The 23035-nt window shown below is 38.0% G+C and overlaps 1 protein-coding gene across 1 annotated transcript in view; it reads right to left on the bottom strand.

Moving 5' to 3' along the window:
• Window positions 1–674: 674 nt before the first annotated feature.
• LOC101285395 (doublecortin domain-containing protein 1) overlaps window positions 675–23035 on the bottom strand; it is a 95130-nt gene continuing 72769 nt past the window's right edge. Inside the window, exons 8-9 of the mRNA XM_004263954.3 lie at window positions 2928–3021; window positions 675–1122 (exon numbers count right to left, since the gene is read on the bottom strand). Of these exons, the coding sequence (XP_004264002.1) occupies window positions 1112–1122; window positions 2928–3021 (105 nt within the window). The 3' untranslated portion in view covers window positions 675–1111. The remainder of the gene's footprint in view (window positions 1123–2927; window positions 3022–23035) is intronic.

Genomic DNA, 23035 nt, shown 5'->3' with positions numbered 1-23035 from the left:
ACCTGGGCTATTTATATTATCTCCTAAGTTAATAATTATTATTTTAGTTAGTATTCTCGTTTTAAAAGTGCATGGACTTTGGTCTTCCTCAAACCCATTTTTCTCACAGCACTGTTATTTTTGAGGGCGTAATTTTGCAGAATGCATTTTTCACACTTATTTTATGCTCTAGCAGAAATGCTGTACCAGCATGTTGACCATATATAGGAATATGGCATCTTTACACAGTGGGTAGTTCTCTTATACTCTCAAAAGAATAGACAAACATAGGAGCCACAACTAAAGAACTTTTCCACATGTAACAATATAGATTTCTTTGTTAAAATCTTCTATGGTTTAGAAATTTAAAAACACAAGTGACTTGTAAATCCTACAGGTTTTAAAAGGTTTTACTAGACTTGATAAAGTAAAAAAAGTGGTTTAATGTCATGTCAAATGTACTCATTTCTCACAGCACAGGAGGAACAATTGAAAGTATATCTAATCCCAAAAAAGAAGCAACAGATAGGAGAAAATCTTCTATTTTGTACATCTGTTACTTTTAGTTCTTGGTACAATTACGCTTCTAATTTGTGCTTAAAAATAATAGATAATTGCTGTGATATTAATATTAAACATTATTAAATGACTTTTTCTGATCTGATACAGAGCAAGTAATCAAAAAGAAGTCATATATCAAATCAGAATGTTAGCATTTATTTAAAGTAAAAGATAACTTTCATATAATACTCGACCTTTCCCAAGTTAAAGTTCAGAAGACTATCAGACATAAAAGTTTAGGGATCTCAATCATTTGATGCACAAAATTATACTAACAAACAAAGAAAAAAGAAATGCAGAAACCTAATGTTAAGTGACTAGGGTGCTGCACACTGGAAGTTCCTCCAACAGGATTAGCTTCTTTAAGTATTTTAAGTCCAGTGAGCTTGTTATGCTTCCCCATGTTAGTAGTTGCATAGGCTAATTTCAGCTGGCATAAGCTTCTATAAGTATGCAAAAACACAGGGCAAGGCATGCATTAAAATGCGATAATAGCACACTTCTGGGAAACGTGAAGCATGAGGCATGAATCTGAATGCCTCTGGCATCCATGAAGTCTCACACCTCAGAGTCAGAACTTTTCTGTTTTGATAAGTAATTCTATTATACCACATTTGGGAAGGGAAAAAAAAATCAACTTTCTAAATTTAATCTTTCATCTTAACCAGGGTTCCTTAGAGTTTCAACTCTAGCAATTTAGTCAAATATAATTTTTTAATTCCAGGTGAGATGGAAATCATTCAAAGCTAGACAGGGTCTTAAGAAAATGCATTATTTATTTATTTTATTAATGCAAGTTTAAGAGCGATTATATAATATTGTTTATCATACAGAAAATTTAAGCCTATGTGATGGGGGAGGGGACAAAAATGTAAGAAGTAAGAAATCAACTTAATAATGTTAATCTCCCCACTCCCCCATAAAAGACCATGAGGAAGGATTCTCTGTGTTACTTATGTCTTAGAGGTAAATAACTAATGCTTCTAGATAATGCGTAAGTGTCTACAAGTGCTTTAAAATCTTCAGATGAAAACTCCTAATAAAATGAAAAATAATGCTCATATCTAATACAAACATTAAAAATAAAGAAAAATAGATTTGGTTTCTAAATACACACACACATATATGATACTTAGTAAAAAAAATTTTAAGCGTTATAAACAGTAAGTATCAAAATATCAGTGGTCACTCAATAGGATTAATTAAGGATGATAAAGCCAGGAAAGTTTGCTTTTATACAATACAAGCAAGAATATTGGAAACAAATGGGAGTATCCAGTAGAGCTATATCCCCAAATCACTTACAGTTGTCTGTATCTAGCCTTGCAGTTAAGTATGCTACTTAAGATTTTGGCCCTCTTCAGGTATATGAAGTTAAGGTTTAAATGAAGTGATAGGACCATACAGTAGCACATTTAATAGTGTTAATTGTGGCACTATTAAAGTAATATTAATTACTACTAAAGAAATAAAAAGTAAATTTTTTAAATAGTAAAAAGTAAAGTAATAGTAGTAATTACTACTGACAGTAATTTAATGATGTGAAATCATGTATTTTTGCTTTCAAAGACTGGCAAGTCAGTGCCTTTAGAAATATAGAGGGAGGTCTCTTATTTTGAAAAAGACATACAATAAAATTGTTTTAAAGCACATTTCATGACTTTTGAAAAACCTCTAGAAGTTAACCAAAACATTAAAAAAACTCTGAGCACAAAGTAGCATAATTTCTTGTCTTTCTCTTTTGAAAGCTGTATACCATGGAAATTGTAAATATGAAAATATAACAATTACTTTTGTTTATTAAGTTATGGCTTGCTAAGGTTAAAATACCCATCATTTTTTAAAAAATCTAAGCTTGTGTTGTGCTTAGATGACTGTTTGTGACCCCCAAAAATTCATATGTTGAAATCTAATCCCTAAAGGGATAGTATTTGGAAGGGATTAGGTCAAGAGGGTGGAGCCCTCATGAATGGAATTAGTGTCCTTATATAAAAGACCTCAGAGAGTGCCCTTGTTCCTTCCACTATCTAAGGACACAGTGAGAAGACAGCCATCTATCAATCAGAAAAGGGCCCCCAACAGACAAAGAATCTACCAGTGCCTTGATCTTGTACTTCTCAGCCTCCGTAACTGTGAGAAATAAATGCTTAATGTTTAAGCCACTTGATCTATGGTGTTTTTGTTATAGTAGCCCAAATGGACTAAAACATGATGAAATAAAAGATTCCCCAAACCTTAATACTCTTTCATGATTTCCCTTCATATAAGAATGACATAATTAAACTGGTTTTTATATCTTTTCCTTTTAAATGTATAAAGTAAAAAGAAAATTATGTAAATGCCTTTTGAAATAGTATCACATAGTTTACAAAATCTTTGCCACTTACCTTTTGAAATATCTTTAATTTTCCTGCCATATAAATCATAAAGATATCTGGCTGGTGAATTTAGGTTCATTTTCATTGTGCAAATATCTAAAACCTACACAGAAAAAAAATACCTTATAAATAATTTATCACAGTTAGCTCTAATGAAATTGAATACACATTTAAAGTCCTTTCTCTACTATATGGGTATTTAAAATTATATTATAAAATAAAATTTGATGATTTATCAAATGTTTCTAATATATGAAATGGAAAAAGGCAGTTAAAATGGTTAGATTGCAATTGTACTTCGAGCACACACAAAAATATTAATAAAAAGAGAAAGGAGATATAAGGAATATTAAAAAGCAGTTATACATTATTTAATAAATGGTACAACTCTGGGAGATTTTTATATTATTCCTGCTATTTTCTATATTTTTCATTTATTTTACAATGGGGAGGATATTATGTTTTAGATTAGGTTTTAAGGTACTTTCCTTAACTTTTAAAGTCTTTCCAAGTATCTGAAAATAACCTATAAATATCACAGTCTGATCACAGTTCACCTTGAAAACTTATGTTCTTTGGATGCTAAAAATTGGAATTAATAAACCACATTTCAAGGTTTTGCATGAGCCTGAGTTTGAAGAGCTTCACTTTTAATGGTTTCTAATATGCTAAAGCCCTTCTCTTAATATTTCAATTTCTCAACCTGTTCTTTTTTTAAATTAGTTTGATTGGAGTATAGTTGCTTTACAATGTTGTATTGGTTTCTTGCTATACAGCAAAGTGAATCATTCATACACACATGCATATTCACTCTTTTTGGGATTTTCTTCCCATTTAGGTCACCACAGAGCACTAAGCAGAGTTCCCTGTGCTATACAGTAGGTTCTCATTAATTACCTATTTTATACACAGTAGTATATATATGTCAGTCCCAATCTCCCAATTCATCCCACTCCTCCCTTCCCCGCTTGGTAACCATAAGTTTGTTCTCTACATCTGTGACTCTATTTCTGCTTTGCAAATAAGTTCATCTCTACCATTTTTCTAGATTCCACATATAAGAGATATTATATATTTGTTTTTCTCTGACTTCATTCTGTATGACAGTCTCTAGGTCCATCTCTGCAAATGGCACTATTTCATTCTCAACCCGTTCTTGATATAGCCCTTATAAACGTGTAACAGTCATCTTTCTAACATCAGGGAAGACTTAAACATGCATCAGTTGGAGAGAAAGTTCTACTCACAAGATGAGAAAAATTAAAGTAACAGAGAGGAGTTGGGAAGTATCAGGAACCTGAGGGCAGGCTGTTATCAGGCTTTTGGAAGTGACTCCCAAAACATGAAACTTGCCACTTTCATTTAAAAGTCCATAATATATTCCAAATCCAAACTGAACGTACTTTGTCTTCCATTCTTACTGTTCATAGCTGTAATATATTGCTTTTACATAACCAAGAACTGCTGAAGGACAATGTTCATTATATGATTATATAGTTTAAAAATTTTTCTGATTACTGATATCACCCTGCCTCCATTTCTGCTCACTTTTATCCCTATTTTAAAACTGGAGCCTGTAATCCTAGCTCTAGCCCAATCAACCCGTTTTCTTTGTGACAACAGACATATTTAAACAGCTTCATGTATATGTGGAGGCAAAACTGTACTTTCCTTTCAGTCTGGAGAACAACTTCCAAACGTTGTGACTCAGTTGGTTTATCATCCTAATTGCTATATCAAGTGATATGTTGCATTTAAAAGGCAAATATTTAACTGATTAATTTAATCTGACAAATTGACCTTTACTGGATTATATCAGAGGTTCGCAGCCTTTATTCCACCCTTGAACATGACCAATAATTTTCCCACATGCCACATACTCCCAAGGGCATTTACAGGATTGTGTGTGTTTCTTGTACTCTAGCTGCAATCCAGAGCTTTGGGCAATTTTTAGAAAGTATGTATTGCTGCTGTTTTTCTCAAAACCAAGAAGACTATTCGTGATTAAAGATAAAGTTATAGGGGCTTCCCTGCTGGTGCAGTGGTTGGGAGTCCGCCTGCCGGTACAGGGGACACGGGTTCATACCCCGGTCCGGAAAGATCCCACATGCCACGGAGTGGCTGGGCCCGTGAGCCATGGCCACTGAGCCTGCGCGTCCGGAGCCGGTGCTCCGCAACGGGAGAGGCCACAACAGCGAGAGGCCCGCGTATTGACAAAAAAAAAAAAAAAAAAGATAAAGTTATAGGAATAATCTTGAACCGTCTAATTTAGGAGGGAAATATTCACAGTAGCCTTAACTAGCTTTACCTAGTTAAAAAACAAGGTACTTGCAATGTACTTCATAAGTGACTGTAAGCACTGTCGTGGAGCAAATCCACTGACCTCCAATCTGCCTACTTGAAGTATGTCAGTGCAGGAGGACCAATGTCATGTGTCCTCATAAGTCAGACACAGTGCTCCCTAACTTAGAACGGCCCTCTGATATTACTGTTCCTACCTCTCTCTAGCCAGCTTGCCCATGGCTGGTACTGGTCCTTGCTACTCAAACAAATAAGGTAATAACTCTGGCAACTCTCTAAACCTTATTCTTCCTGCCTTCCCTCCTAACCTCTTGGGTTAATTTCTTTAATGACTACTACACACAAGTTAACCTAGGTCTCCCATCTAATGGACTCAAACTTTTATTAAAGATGCTCAGAAAACAATATTCAAAATATAAGAGAGGAGGTATTAGGAGAAGAAACTGCAGTTTGGTCTGTGACTTGAGACAGAAAGGATAGTGGAACATACAGACTGACACTGGCAGGGGATCTACACATTTTTAGTAATTAACACAGTCTCTGACTAGAAAAATTCTTCTATTCATCACTTTCTTCCATGTGACTCTGTGCCCAAAGATTATCTTTTACCATCACCAATGACAAAAATACTCAAAGGAGTTAACTCAGTATGCATTCTTCCTTAGCCAACCACCTCTGAATATTACTAAGAATCTACAGTTGGTCCCATAGACCCTAAAGAGATGCAACCCCCTCCTCAGGATCACCACTTTCTTCATCTTTCCATTTTGTATGTTTAGCTCTCAATTTCTTAAGATTACAAATCTATTATTTAAAAGTGCAACGAATCCCTTTAGTACAAATTATATCCCCTAGTTACTAGTGAAGCTTCAATTACCTAAACATCCTCCAGAGTTATAATTTACCAGTTAAACTAAATAAAATATGAGCTATTTAAAGACAGTCCCGTTTACTTCAACTAAAATTTCTGATTTTTAAAATTATCTGAAATATTGCTGCCTTTGAGTCTTAAAAGAATTAGCCAAGTAAAATCACTTGGCTTTTCAACTCAAAGGTTCTGCTTTTCATTGCTAAAACATCAGTAAAAATGTTTGTGCAAGCCAAGTTTTAAGAGTCAAATGAGTTTAAAAACTGGCATTAGAAAATCAGATATATTAGAAATTAATAATGCATCACCAACACTGTCATTCTCTCCTACTTTCAGGATGAAAGATCCTTGCAGTGTTTAAGCAATGCCAACCTTCAGTAATCGTTTTCTCACAGTAAATTATCAGTGCTATGAATTAGTATCAATATAAATTTCTGTCAAAAGCCCTGAAATGAAGCCTCTACTTGTAAGGTCATTCTTAAAATTCACAATTGAAAAATATTCAACAGTGCCAACTTGCTATAATATTAAGGTTAATTAAAATACCATTTCCACTAATCTGTACCCGTTAAGCTTGTTAAAATATTTCTTTTGTTGTTGTTGTTGTTAATTTCTTATAGCTTAGGTTGTAGAGAACTCTTCTGACACTGAAATCTAAAAACCATCATGCTATACAACAAGACTCCTCTTGACGAGCACCTGGGAAGAGATTTTCCGCAAACTCTTTTTAGCTGAGTTCATTTGTTTATAGTTGTGGGAGTCACCTCCACGCCCACACACATCTGGTGCAGTTTGCAGCTTCCGGAATGGCCACCATAGAGGTGGCGTGGTTCCACAGTCTGCAGCCTCTGAGTTTGGTTTAGCACTACCCAAACGTCCAGGTGAGAGAGTATGCTTAGTGCAACATAACCCCAGGCCAAGTGAGCTGAGTCTACAAGCCACCAGATCAAACAACATCATCTTCCTCAAACACGGAGAACCTTGATATCTTTTAACATATTTTTATGAGTCAAGCCCAGAAATGTAAGCCCAGATTTAGACCTCCCTACACAATCTCTTCAAAGGATCCTCTAAAGCAGGGGTCAGCAAACTACACACACCATGGGCCAAATTCTGGCCACAGCCAGTTTCTGTATGGCTTGTGGGCTAAGAATGGTTTGTATGTTTTTAATTGTTAAAAAAATGATCAAAAGAAGAATAATATTTTGTCACACTTTTACAGTATATGAAATTCATATTTCAATGTCCATAAATAAAGTTTTCTTGGAAAACAGTCACACTGTTCATTTATACATTTTCTATGGCTGCTTTTATGCTATGCAACAGAGTTGAGTGGTTGCAACAGAGACTTTATGGTCTGTAAGATGAAGAATATTTACTGTCTGCCCCTTTACAGAAAAAGTATTCCTACTCTCAGTCTACTGCATCATCATTCACTTAAGGTTCTATATTTTCTTGTTCTTTATATATTATCCTCAACTTCTTCATCCATTTCTAAAACCTTTGCATGGTGCACTCTCCCGCCCCCACACCAATCAACAAAATCGACTAGACCCTTAAACTCTTCTAAAAGAAAACGAGCTTTCCCCTGAGTTCACTCATTTGCTCAGACCCCTCTCAAGCGCTGGGAATTTAGTCTCTCATATCACACAATCTCAAATTTGGGAAATGGTGTTACTTACAATGTTATCTCAAGATAATTTCTCCCCAACCCTCTTATCGAACAAACAAAACTAACAAACCCTGGCCCCCTGAGCATCCTGACCTTCAAGTGCACCATCTCTCCTCAGTCTACTCATTCTTCCTCATTCATGGATAACCTTCGCCACAAGTCCTAACCCTGGGTGACCCTTACTGTTTACTCTCTGTGTGCACACCAAGAAGCCTGGTGCTCCTGGAGAAAGTCACACAAATGAACACATCCTTATCACTATTACTCACAGTCACCAACCTCCATGGTCCCTCAATACTGCCCAGTCACTTCTATTTCATATCTTTGGTCAAATATCTCCTTTCCTTGCCACAATAAATATTTCAAACTATCTCTGCTGTGTTTTTCTCCACCCAGCCTCCCCTCCCCTACTTCCCTTCTTTTTTTTTTTTTTTTTTTTTTTTTTTTTTGCGGTACGCGGGCCTCTCACTGTTGTGGCCTCTCCCGTTGCGGAGCACAGGCTCCGGACGCACAGGCTCAGCGGCCATGGCTCACGGGCCTAGCCGCTCCGCGGCATGTGGGATCTTCCTGGACCAGAGCACGAACCCGTGTCCCCTGCATCGGCAGGCGGACTCTCAACCACTGCGCCACCAGGGAAGCCCCCTACTTCCCTTCTTGTTGTCAGCAGATGGAATGACCTACATGAGAGAGAAAACTGAAGCTTCATCTTCCTGCTACCAAAGCTACAAGCCTACCTACTTCTACACCCATCCTCTCCTTTACCCTCTAGTTGTATTACAGGAGTTCCTGCTCCTATCTAAGGCCAATACTACACCTATGCTTTCAGTTATGTTTGCTGTCAGGTTTTAAGCCATGATATTTACCCATCATTTCTTGTATATTTAACTACTCCTTCCCAACTAGATTTTTCCCACTGACACACATGATCAAGTCTTTCCTATCTTAAAAATTAAATCCTCCCATACTTACATCTCCCTCTAACTATTCTGATGCACAGCTAAATATCTTTATCATTTCTCTGTTTCCATTTCCCTTCTTCCCACTCATTCTCAGGCCACTCCAGTCTGGCTTTCGGTATCATTTGACTGAAATAATTCTCACAAAGATTACCAATGGAAAAAACAGAATCTAACAACAACAAAAAAGATTGGAGAGGGGGAAGATGGCGGAAGAGTAAGACGCGGAGACCACCTTCCTCCCCACAGATACATCAGAAATACATCTACACGTGGAACAGCTCCTACAGAACACCTACTGAACACTGGTAGAAGAACTCAGACCTCCCAAAAGGCAAGAAACTCCTCACGTACCTGGGTAGGGCAAAAGAAAAAAGAATAAACAGAGACAAAAGAATACGGACGACACCTGCACCAGTGGGAGGGAGCCGTGAAGGACGAAACGTTTCCACACACTAGAAGCCCCTTCCCGGACGGAGACTGCGGGTGGTGGAGGAGGGGAGCTTCGGGGCCGCGGAGGAGAGCACAGCCACAGGGGTGCGGAGGGCAAAGCAGAGAGATTCCCGTACAGAGGATCGGTGCTGACCAGCACTCACCAGTCCGAGAGGCTTGTCTGCTCACCCGCCGGGGCGGGCGGGGCTGGGAGCTGAGGCTCGGGCTTCGGTCTCAGCGCAGGGAGAGGACAGGCGGCATGAACACAGTCTGAAGGGACTAGTGCGCCACGGCTAGCCGGGAGGGAGTCCGGGGAAGAGTCTGGAACTGCCGAAGAGGCAAGAGACTTTTTCTTCCCTCTTTGTTTCCTGGTGCATGAGGAGAGGGGATTAAGAGCGCTGCTTAAAGGAGCTCCAGAGACGGGCGCGAGCCGCGGCTAAAAGCGCGGACCCCAGACACAGGCATGAGACGCTAAGGCTGCTGCTGCCGCCACCAAGAAGCCTGTGTGCGAGCACAGGTGGCTCTCCACACCTCCCTTCCGGGGAAGCCTGTGGAGCCCGCCACGGCCAGGGTCCCGGGATCCAGGAACAGCTTCCCCGGGAGCACGCACGGCGCACCTCACGCTGGTGCAACGTCACATCATCCTCTGCCGCCTTAGGCTCGCCCTGCATTCCGTGCCCCTCCCTCCCCCCCGCGGCCTGAGTGAACCTGAGCCTCCGAATCAGCGGCTCCTTTAACCCCATCCTGTCTGAGCAAAGAACAGACGCCCTCCCGCGACCTACACGCAGAGGCGGGGCCAAATCCAAAGCTGAACCCCGGGAGCTGTGCGAACAAAGAAAAGGGAAATCTCTCCCAGCAGCCTCAGAAGCAGCGGATTAAAGTTCCACAATCAACTTGATGTACCCTGCATCTGTGGAATACCTGAATAGACAAAGACTCATCCCAAACTGAGGAGGTGAACTTTGAGAGCAAGATTTATTATTTTTTCCCCTTTTCCTCTTTTTGTGAGTGTGTATGTGTATGCTTCTGTGTGAGATTTTGTCTGTATAGCTTTGCTTTCACCATTTGTCCTAGGGTTCTATCCGTCCGTTTTTTTTTGGATTTTTGGGGTTTTTTTACTTTTTAAAAACATTTTTTTCTTAATAATAATTTTTTTATTTTAATAGATTTATTTTATTTTACCTTACTTTATTTTCTTTTATCCTCTTTCTTTCTTTCTACTTTTTCTCCCTTTTATTCTGAGCCATGTGGATGAAAGGCTCTTGGTGCTGCAGCCAGGAGTCACTGCTGTGCCTCTGAGGTGGGAGAGCCAACTTCAGGACACTGGTCCACAAGAGACCTCCCAGCTCCACGTAATATCAAACGGCAAAAATCTCCCAGAGATCTCCATTTCAACACCAACACCAGCTTAACTCAACGACCAGCAAGCTACAGTGCTGGACACCCTATGCCAAACAAATAGCAAGACAGGAACACAATCCCACCCATTAGCAGAGAGGCTGCCTAAAATCATAAGTCCACAGATACCCCAAAACACACCACCAGACGTGGACCTGCCCACCAGAAAGACAAGATCCAGCCTCATCCACCAGAACACAGGCACTAGTCCCCTCCACCAGGAAGCTTACACAACCCACTGAACCAACTTTAGCCACTGGGGACAGACAACAAAAACAACAGGAACAACGAACCTGCAGCCTGCAAAAAGGAGACCCCAAACACAGTAAGATAAGCAAAATGAGAAGACAGAAAAACACACAGCAGATGAAGGAGCAAGATAGAAACCCACCAGACCAAACAAATGAAGAGGAAATAGGCAGTCTACCTGAAAAAGAATTCAGAATAATGAAAGTAAAGATGATCCAAAATCTTGGAAATAGAATAGAGAAAATGCAAGAAACATTTAACAAGGACCTAGAAGAACTAAAGATGAAACAAGCAACGATGAACAACACAATATATGAAATTAAAAATACTCTAGAAGGGATCAATAGCAGAATAACTGAGGCAGAAGAATGGATAAATAATCTGGAAGATAAAATAGTGGAAAGAACTACTGCAGAGCAGAATAAAGAAAAAAGAATGAAAAGAACTGAGGACAGTCTCAGAGACCTCTGGGACAACATTAAACGCACCAACATTCGAATTATAGGGGTTCCAGAAGAAGAAGAGAAAAAGAAAGGGACTCAGAAAATATTTGAAGAGATTATAGTTGAAAACTTCCCTAATATGGGAAAGTAAATAGTTAATCAAGTCCAGGAAGCACAGAGAGTCCCATACAGGAAATCCAAGGAGGAACACGCCAAGACACATATTAATCAAACTGTCAAAAATTAAATACAAAGAAAACATATTAAAAGCAGCAAGGGAAGAACAACAAATAACACACAAGGGAATCCCCATAAGGTTAACAGCTGATCTTTTAGCAGAAACTCTGCAAGCCAGAAGGGAGTGGCAGGACATATTTAAAGTGATGAAGGAGAAAAACCTACCACCAAGATTACTCTACCCAGCAAGGATCTCATTCAGATTTGATGGAGAAATTAAAACCTTTACAGACAAGCAAAAGCTGAGAGAGTTCAGCACCATCAAACCAGCTTTACAACAAATGCTAAAGGATCTTCTCTAGGCAAGAAACACAAGAGAAGGAAAAGACCTATAATAACAAACCCAAAACAATTAAAATGGGAATAGGAATATACATATCGATAATTACCTTAAATGTAAATGGACTAATTGCTCCCACCAAAAGACACAGACTGGCTGAATGGATACAAAAACAAGACCCATATATATGCTGTCTACAAGAGACCCACTTCACACCTAGAGACACATACAGACTGAAAGTGAAGGGATGGAAATAGATATTCCATGCAAATGGAAATCAAAAGAAAGCTGGAGTAGCAATTCTCATATCAGGCAAAATTAACTTTAAAATAAAGAATATTAGAAGAGACAAAGAAGGACACTACATAATGATCAAGAGATCGATCCAAGAAGAAGATATAACAATTGTAAATATTTATGCACCTAACATAAGAGCACCTCAATACATAAGGCAAATGCTAACAGCCATAAAAGGGGAAATCAACAGTAACACATTCATAGTAGGGGACTTTAACACCCCACTTTCACCAATGGACAGATCATACAAAATGAAAATAAATAAGGAAACACAAGTTTTAAATGATACATTAAACAAGATGGACTTAATTGATATTTATAAGACACTCCATCCAAAAACAACAGAATACACATTCTTCTCAAGTGCTCATGGAACATTCTCCAGGATAGATCATATCTTGGGTCACAAATCAAGCCATGGTAAATTTAAGAAAATTGAAATTGTATCAAGTACCTTTCTGACCACAACGCTATGAGACTAGATACCAATTACAGGAAAAGATCTGTAAAAAATACAAACACATGGAGGCTAGACAATACACTACTTAATAACGAAGTGATCACTGAAGAAATCAAAGAGGAAATCAAAAAATACCTAGAAACAGATGACAATGGAGACACGATGACCCAAAACCTATGGGATGCAGCAAAAGCAGTTCTAAGAGGGAAGTTTATAGCAATACAATCCTATCTTAAGAAACAGGAAACATCTTGAATAAACAACCTAACCTTGCACCTAAAGCAATTAGAGAAAGAAGAACAAAAAAACCCCAAAGTTAGCAGAAGGAGAGAAATCTTAAAGATCAGATCAGAAATAAATGAAAAAGAAATGAAGGAAATGATAGCAAAGATCAATAAAACTAAAAGGTGGTTCTTTGAGAAGATAAACAAAATTGATAAACCATTAGCCAGACTCATAAAGAAAAAACAGGAGAAGACTCAAATCAATAGAATTAGAAATGAAAAAGAAGTAACAACTGACACTGCAGAAATAAAAAAGATCATGAGAGATTACTACAAGCAACTCTCTGCCAATAAAATGGACAACCTGGAAGAAATGGACAAATTCTTAGAAATGCACAACCTGCCAAGACTGAATCAGGAAGAAATAGAAAATATGAACAGACGAATCACAAGCACTGAAATTGAAACTGTGATTGTAAATCTTCCAACAAACAAAAGCCCAGGACCAAACGGCTTCGCAGGCGAATTCGATCAAACATTTAGAGAAGAGCTAACACCTATCCTTCTCAAACTCTTCCAAAATACAGCAGAGGCAGGAACACTCCCAACTCATTCTACGAGGCCACCATCACCCTGATACCAAAACCAGACAAGGAGGTCACAAAGAAAGAAAACTACAGGCCAATATCACTGATGAACATAGATGCAAAAATCCTCAACAAAATACTAGCAAACAGAATCCAACAGCACATTAAAAGGATCATACAACATGATCAAGTGGGGTTTATTCCAGGAATGCAAGGATTCTTCAATATACAAATATCAAACAATGTGATACACCATATTAACAAATTGAAGGAGAAAAACCATATGGTCATCTCAATAGATGCAGAGAAGGCTTTCGACAAATTCAACACCCATTAATGATAAAAGCCTCCAGAAAGTGGGCATAGAGGGAACTTTCCTCAACGTAATAAAGGCCCTGTAGGACAAACCCACAGCCAACATTGTCCTCAATAGTGAAAAACTGAAAGCATTTTCACTAAGATCAGGAGCAAAACAAGGCTGCCCACTCTCACCACTGTTATTTAACATTGTTTTGGAAGTTTTAGCCACAGCAATCAGAGAAGAAAAGGAAATAAAAGGAATCCAAGTCGGAAAAGAAGAAGTAAAGCTGTCACTGTTTGCAGATGACATGATACTATACATAGAGAATGCTAAAGATGCTACCAGAAAACTACTAGAGCTAATCAATGAATTTGGTAAAGTAGCAGGATACAAAATTAATGCACAGAAATCTCTGGCATTCCTATACACTAATGATGAAAAATATGAAAGTGAAATCAAGAAAACACTCCCATTTACCATTGCAACAAAAAGAATAAAATATCTAGGAATAAACCTACCTAAGGAGACAAAAGACCTGTATGCAGAAAAGTATAAGAAACTGATGAAAGAAATTAAAGATGATACAAATAGATGGAGAGATATACCATGTTCTTGGATTGGAAGAATCAACATTGTGAAAATGACTCTACTACCCAAAGCAACCTACAGATTCAATGCAATCCCTATCAAACTACCACTGGCATTTTTCACAGAACTAGAACAAAAAATTTCACAATTTGTATGGAAACACAAAAGACCCCGAATAGCCAAAGCAATCTTGAGAACAAAAAACGGAGCTGGAGGAATCAGGCTCCCTGACTTCAGACTATACTACAAAGCTACAGTAATCAAGACAGTATGGTACTGGCACAAAAACAGAAATATAGATTAATGGAACAGGATAGAAAGCCCAGAGATAAACCCATGTGCATATGGTCACGTTATCTTTGATAAAGGAGGCAGGAATGTCCAGTGGAGAAAGGACAGCCTCTTCAATAAGTGGTGCTGGGAAAACTGGACAGCAACATGTAAAAGTATGAGATTAGATCACTCCCTAACACCATACACAAAGATAAGTTCAAGATGGATTAAAGACCTAAATGTAAGGCCAGAAACTATCAAACTCTTAGAGGAAAACATAGGCAGAACACTCTATTACATAAATCACAGCAAGATCCTTTTTGACCCACCTCCTAGAGAAATGGAAATAAAAACAAAAATAAACAAATGGGACCTAATGAAACTGCACAGCTTTTGCACAGCAAAGGAAACCATAAACAAAACCAAAAGACAACCCTCAAAATGGGAGAAAATATTTGCAAATGAAGCAACTGACAAAGGATTCATCTCCAAAATTTACAAGCAGCTCATGCAGCTCAGTAACAAAAAAACAAACAACCCAATCCAAAAATGGGCAGAAGACCTAAATAGCCATTTCTCCAAAGAAGATATACAGACTGCCAACAAACACATGAAAGAATGCTCAACATCATTAATCATTAGAGAAATGCAAATCAAAACTACAATGAGGTATCATCTCACACCAGTCTGAATGGCCATCATCAAAAAATCTAGAAACAATAAATGCTCGAGAGGGTGTGGAGAAAAGAGAACACTCTTGCACTGCTGGTGGGAATGTGAATTGGTACAGCCACTATGGAGAACAGTATGGAGGTTCCTTAAAAAACTACAAATAGGACTACCATATGACCCAGCAATCCCACTACTGGGCATATACCCTGAGAAAACCATAATTCAAAAAGAGTCATGTACCAAAATGTTCATTGCAGCTCTATTTACAATAGCCAGGAGATGGAAACAGCCTAAGTGTCCATCATCGGATGAATGAATAAAGAAGATGTGGCACATATATACAATGGAATATTACTCAGCCATAAAAAGAAACGAAATTGAGCTATTTGTAATGAGGTGGATGGACCTAGAGTCTGTCATACAGAGTGACGTAAGTCAGAAAGAGAAAGACAAATACCGTATGCTAACACATATATATGGAATTTAAGGAAACAAAATGTCACGAAGAACCTAGGGGTAAGACAGGAATAAAGACACAGACCTATTAGAGAATGGACTTGAGGATATGGGGAGGGGGAAGTGTAAGCTGGGACAAAGTGAGAGAGAGGCATGGACATATGTACACTACCAAACGTAAAATACATAGCTAGTGGGAAGCAGCCGCATAGCACAGAGAGATCAGCTCGGTGCTTTGTGACCACCTAGAGGGGTGGGATAGGGAGGGTGGAAGGGAGGGAGACGCAAGAGGGAAGAGATATGGGAACATATGTATATGTATAACTGATTCACTTTGTTATAAAGCAGAAACTAACAGACCATTGTAAACAATTATACTCCAATAAAGATGTAAAAAAAAAATGATTACCAATGACTACCACATTGACAAATCCAAAGGACATTATCTTAATGCTCATTAATTTTGATCTTTGAATAGCATTTGAGCACTTCCTCTTTCTTTAAACCTCTTTTATTCCTGAATTCTGAAATATGATAGTCCACTAATTTTTCTCCTTTTTTTTTGTCTTCATAGGCTCATCATCCTCTATTTATTCACTAGAGTTCTTGAAGATGGTTCTAGCCCTCTTCCTGCCTCACTCTAAATTCTCTCTTAAGGTATTCTAATCTATGCCCCAATGTCTCATTTTTCATCTACACACTGACAACTTCCAAACTGGTATGTCTATCCCTGGAATCCTCTGAGCCTCAGACCAAATAATACCTATTCAGTTTCTCCACTTAAACAGATCTAAGATCCCTCAAAATCAACATATCCGAGACTGAATCCTAGCTCTTCCCCTTCAAGCCTCGTCTTCTTCCAGCATTCTTTGCCTTAGGAAAAGATACCTCCTCTATCTAGATATGCAAACCAGAAACTGCAAAATCATCCCTGATACCCTTAACATCTCACTGCCCCTTACCCTATATATCCAAGCTATTATCAGGGCCTGTCAGTTTTATCTTCTAAAAATCTTAGAAGTCCACCCACTTTATCCATTTCCACTCCCTAGGTCCAGGCTATTATCATCTGTCACTAGGACTCCGGCAATACTTAGCTAATAGTCTCCCTGCATCTACCTGGCCCACCCAATCTGTTTTCCACTGAGGGCCAAAGTAAACTATTCAAAAACACGAATCTGGTACCCTCTCTTCCACTCCTAACTAAAAGCCCCTATATGACTTCTTACTGCTCTTTGGAGGAAAAAAGGTAAAAATCTGTAACCTTTCCTACGAGGCTACTCTCTCCCTCATATACTGACCTTTCAATTCATGGGATTCATCCTGTTCACTCTGCCATGGAATCCTTTCATATGCTGTGCTCTCTGCTTAAAAAGGTTACCATCTTCAGTATCCTCCTTGTGTACCCAAATAAATCCTGTTTATCTCTTCTCAGAAGACCTCCTTATGTCACCTACTCCATATTCAATAATTTGACCATTTTACAAAAGCCCTTTCCCACCACTAGACTTAAAGCTCCTTGAGAACCGGACCATGGCTCATTTTTCACATCCTTATATCCAGGTGCTTGGCAGAAGTTAATAGTCATAAAACTACCACGAATTAATGAATGAGTGAAAGTTAATATGTCTAATTTAAATTCATTTCATCATAAATTTTATATTGTTAAGAGTCTGATATAAGTAGCAAATAAAATTTCTGACAGATGTGATAAAATTATGCTATAACTCAAGTGTGTGTAATTCCAGAAAAAAAATATTTCAAATAAAACTAATTCTTTTTAGTACTAGAGCACTGACCCTGTGAAACGGTGGTCCTTCCCTGCCACCCCCATTCAACCATGGCTTCCACCTGCCTTTTGCCTGTGAAAAAAACTTTAGCCAAAAAATAAGCTTAATCAGAAAAGTGAGAAAATGCAGAAACAAAAGAAAACAGTCCAACAGGACTAAATAATAATAGTTTAGTCATTAAACAGAGCCAAGGACCTTTAGTTCCTTCTCAAGGGCTCTAGATAATATCCTGAGCCATACTCTGGGAGCTATCTTGTAGATATTGAAACCCCCCATCAGGTGGAAGGAGTTAACTACATGATGATCAGACTGTAGCCATGACATAAGCTGCCACAATTCCGGGAATAAGCCTCAAGGAAATGGGAACAAACTGACCCTGGAACTGAAGATTGTACTTAAAACAATTAAGATGACACTGGTCAGACCACCGCATGACCAGTTTCAAGATGACTGTCAGAGATGACTGTGCTGTTTCTGCATGTAGCCCCCTCCCTCCTTCTATAAAATTTCTTGGTTACTGGTTGTCAGTGGAGGGGCGGGGGTGGGGAGTCAGCCTTTGGACAGTGGTCCACCCTCCCCCCACCCTCGCTTGCCAGCATCCAAAATAAAGCAAACTTTCCTTTCCACCAACCTTGAGTCTTTATTGGCTTTTGAGCGGCAAGCAGCCAGGCGCAACTTTCGGTTACACCTCTACTCTGCTTAGGAAACAAATTAAGAAAACCTCTTCACATTGGAAGCAATACTCTCAGTTGCCTACCCAATATCCACTCTCTTCCTCATCCTTGCTGTCCTGATTTTAATTAAGGGTTTACGCTTTCTCCTTTTGGCTCAAGGAAGGCTACACTTATCTTGATTGGTGTAACTCAATTATGGTGATCCCATGCCCCTTGTAAGTGAATGATTTGGGGGTGGACATAATCTAGTTTTGGCCAATGTATTACTAGAAGGGACTTCTAGGAAAGGCTGCTTCAGTCATAGGGAAGAGACGGTCCTTTTCTACCTCTAGACAAATTTGTACCAGACTGTGCAGCAGCCATCCTGTTACCAACATATGAAACAGCACAAAATCCAGAAAATTATAGAGAACATAACCGGACTCCTGTCCTACGATGCTTGAAGCTGTCCTACCTCTGGATTTCCTGCTTCTTTTTTGCTTAAATCTGTTTGAAACAGTATTCTCTATTACTTGCAGCTAAAGTCATCCAAACCAATGAGAAACATTGTTTCAGCTAACTCAGTATTATTAGTATGGCAAGTAGATTACAAGAGTATTCATTATATAAACCTAAGAAGCAAATTATTTATTTTTTAAAATTTTTTTAATTTAATTTTATTTATTTTTTTATACAGCAGGTTCTTATTAGTCATCAATTTTATACACATCAGTGTATACCTGTCAATTTCAATCTCCCAATTCATCACACCACCATCCCCACCCCCCACGACTTTCCCCCCTTGGTGTCCATATGATTGTTCTCTACATCTATGTCTCAACTTCTTCCCTGCAAACCGGTTCATCTGTACCATTTTCCTAGGTTCCACATACATGCGTTAATATACGATACTTGCTTTTCTCTTTCTGACTTACTTCACTCTGTATGACAGTCTCTAGATCCATCCATGTCTCAGCAAATGACCCAATTTCCTTCCTTTTTATGGCTGAGTAATATTCCATTGTACATATGTACCACATCTTCTTTATTCATTCGTCTGTCGATGAGCATTTAGGTTGCTTCCATGAACTGGCTATTGTAAACAGTGCTGCAATGAATATTGGGGTGCATGTGTCTTTTTGAATTATGGTTTTCTCTGGGTATATGCCAGTAGTGGGATTGCTGTGTCATATGGTAATTCTCTTTTTAGTTTTTTAAGAAACCTCCATACTGTTCTCCATAGTGGATGTATCAATTTACATTCCCACCAACAGTGCAAGAGGGTTCCCTTTTCTCCACACCCTCTCCAGCATTTGTTGTTTGTAGATTTTCTGATGATGCCCATTCTAACTGGTGTGAGGTGATACCTCATTGTAGTTTTGACTTGCATTTCTCTAATAATTAGTGATGTTGAGCAGCTTTTCATGTGCTTCTAGGCCATCTGTATGTCTTCTTTGGAGAAATGTCTATTTAGGTCTCTTGCCCATTTTTGGATTGGGTTGTTTGTTTTTTTAATATTGAGCTGCATGAGCTGTTTATATATTTTGGAGATTAATCCTTTGTCTGTTGATTCACTTGCAAATATTTTCTACCAATCTGAGGGTTGTCTTTCATCCTGTTTATGGTTTCCTTTGCTGTGCAAAAGTTTTTAAGTTTTATTAGGTCCATTTGTTTATTTTTATTTTTATTTCCATTACTCCAGGAGGTGGATCAAAAAAGATCTTGCTGTGATTTCTCTCAAAGAATGTTCTTCCTATGTTTTAGCCAAAGAATGCTTTGGCTACTCGAGGTCTTTTGTGTCTCTATACAAATTTTAAGATGATTTGTTCTAGTTCCGTAAAAAATGCCATTGGTAATTTGATAGGGATTGCATTGAATCTATAGATTGCTTTGGGTAGTATAGTCATTTTCACAATATTGATTCTTCCAATCCAAGAACACGGTATATCTCTCCATCTGTTGGTATCATCTTTAATTTCTTTCATCAGTATCTTACAGTTTCTTGCATATGGGTCTTTTCTCTCCCTAGGTAGGTTTATTCCTAGGTATTTTATTCTTTTTGTTGCAATGGTAAATGGGAGTGTTTCCTTAATTTCACTTTCAGATTTTTCATCATTAGTATATAGGAATGCAAGAGATTTCTGTGCATTAATTTTGTATCCTGCAACTTTACAAAATTCATTGATTAGCTCTAGTAGTTTCCTGGTGGCATCTTTAGGATTCTCTATGTATAGTATCATCATCTGCAAACAGTGACAGTTTTACTTCTTCTTTTCCACTTTGTATTCCTTTTGTTTCTTTTTCTTCTCTGATTGCCATGGCTAGGACTTCCAAAACTATGTTGAATAATAGTGGCGAGAGTGGACATCCTTGTCTTGCTCCTGATCTTAGAGGAAATGCTTTCAGTTTTTCACCATTGAGAATGATGTTTGCTGTGGGTTTGTCATATATGGCCTTTATTATTTTGAGGTAGGTTCCCTCTATGCCCACTTTATAGAGAGTTTTTATCATAAATGGCTGTTGAATTTTGTCAAAAGCTTTTTCTGCATCTATTGAGATGATCATATGATTTTTATTCTTCAATTTGTTAATATGGTGTATCACATTGTTTGATTTGTGTATATTGAAGGAACCTTGCATCCCTGGGATAAATCCCACTTGATCATGGTGTATGATCCTTTTAATGTGTTGTTGGATTCTGTTTGCTAGTATTCTGTTGAGGATTTTTGCATCTATATTCATCAGTGATATTGGTCTGTAATTTTCTCTTTTTGCAGTATCTTTGTCTGGTTTAGATATCAGGGTGATGGTGGCCTCGTAGAATGACTTTGGGAGTTTCCTTCCTTGCCATTTTTTGGAAAAGTTTGAGAAGGATGAGTGTTAGCTCTTCTCTAAATGTTTTATAGAATTCACATGTGAAGCCATGTGGTCCTGGACTATTGTTTGTTGGAAGATTTTTAATCACCGTTTCAATTTCATTACTTGTGATTGGTCTGCTCATATTTTCTATTTCTTCCTGCTTCAGTCTTGGAAGGTTATACCTTTCTAAGAATTTGCCCATTTCTTCCAGGTTGCCCATTTTATTGGCATAGCATTGCTTGCTTGTAGTAGTCTCCTAGAATGCTTTCTATTTCTGTGATGTCTGTTGTAACTTCTCCTTTTTCATTTCTAATTTTATTAATTTGAGTCCTCTCCCTTTTTTTCTTGATGAGTCTGGCTAAATTTTATCAGCTTTGTTTATCTTCTTAAAGAACCAGATTTTAGTTTTATTGATCTTTGTTATTGTTTTGTTTCTATTTCATTTATTTCTGCTCTGATCTTTATGATTTCTCTCCTTCTGCTAACTTTGGGTTTTGTTTGTTTTTCTTTCTCTAGTTCCTTTAGGTGTAAGGTTAGATTGTTTATTTGAGATTTTTCTTGTTTCTTGAGGTAGGCTTGTGTAGCTATAAACTTCCCTCTTAGAACTGCTTTTGCTGCATCCCATAGGTTTAGGATCATCGTGTTTTCATTGTCATTTGTGTCTAGGTATTTTTTGATTTCCTCTTTGATTTCTTCAGTGATCTCTTGGTTATTTAGTAACGTATTGTTTAGCCTCCATGTGTTTGTGTTTTTTAAGTTTTTTTCCGTGTAATTCATTTCTAATCTCATAGCTTTGTGGTCTGAAAAGATGCTTGATATGATATCAATTTTCTTAAATTTACTGAGGCTTGATTTGTGACCCAAGATGTGATCTATCCTGGAGAATGTTCCATGTGCACTTGAGAAGAAAGTGTAATCTGCTGTTTTTGGATGGAATGTCCTATAAATATCAATTAAATCTATCTGGTCTATTGTGTCACTTAAAGCTTCTGTTTCCTTATTAGTTTTCATTTTGGATGATCTGTCCATTGGTGTAAGTGAGGTGTTAAAATCCCCCACGATTATTGTGTTACTGTCGATTTCCTCTTTTATAGCTGTTAGCAGTTGTCTTATGTATTGAGGTGCTCCTATGTTGGGTGCATATATATTTATAATTGTTATATCTTCTTCTTGGATTGATCCCTTGATCATTATGTAGTGTCCTTCCTTGTCTCTTGGAACATTCTTTATTTTAAAGTCTATTTTATCTGATATGAGTATTGCTACTCCAGCTTTCTTTTGATTTCCATTTGCATGGAATATCTTTTCAGTCTGTGTGTGTCCCTAGTTCTGAAGTGGGTCTCTTGTAGACAGCATATATATGGGTCTTGTTTTTGTATCCATTCAACAAGCCTTTGTTTTTTGGTTGGAGCATTTAATCTATTCATGTTTAAGGTAATTATCAATATGTATGTTCCTATGACCATTTTCTTAATTGTTTTGGGTTTGTTTTTGTAGGTCCTTTTCTTCTCTTGTGTTTCCCACTTAGAGAAGTTCCTTTAGCATTTGTTGTAGAGCTGGTTTGGTGGTGCTGAATTCTCCTAGCTTTTGCTTGTCTGTAAAGCTTTTGATTTATCCATCGAATCTGAATGAGATCCTTGTGCGGTAGAGTAATCTTGGTTGTAGGTTCTTCCCTTTCATCACTTTAAGTATATCATGCCACTCCCTTCTGGCTTGCAGAGTTTCTGCTGAGAAATCAGCTGTTAACCTTACGGGAGTTCCCTTGTATATTATTTGTCATTTTTCCCTTGCTGCTTTTAATAATTTTTCTTTGTCTTTAACTTTTGCCAATTTGATTACTATGCATCTTGGTGTGGTTCTCCTTGGGTTTATCCTGTATGGGGCTCTCTGTACTTCCTGGTCTTGATTAACTACTTCCTTTCCCATGTTAGGGAAGTTTTCGACTATAATCTCTTCAAATATTTTCTCTGGTCCTTTCTCTCTCTCTTCTCCTTCTGGGACCCCTATAATGCGAATGTTGTTGCATTTAATGTTGTCCCAGAGGTCTCTTAGGCTGTCTTCATTTCTTTTCATTCTTTTTTCTTTATTCTTTTCCGCAGCAGTGAATTCCACCATTCTGTC

Source organism: Orcinus orca, chromosome 8, assembly GCF_937001465.1.
Source record: "Orcinus orca chromosome 8, mOrcOrc1.1, whole genome shotgun sequence".
Lineage (NCBI taxonomy): Eukaryota > Metazoa > Chordata > Mammalia > Artiodactyla > Delphinidae > Orcinus > Orcinus orca.
The sequence above is the reverse complement of the archived record's forward strand: the minus strand, read 5'-3'. Positions and strand labels throughout refer to the sequence as shown.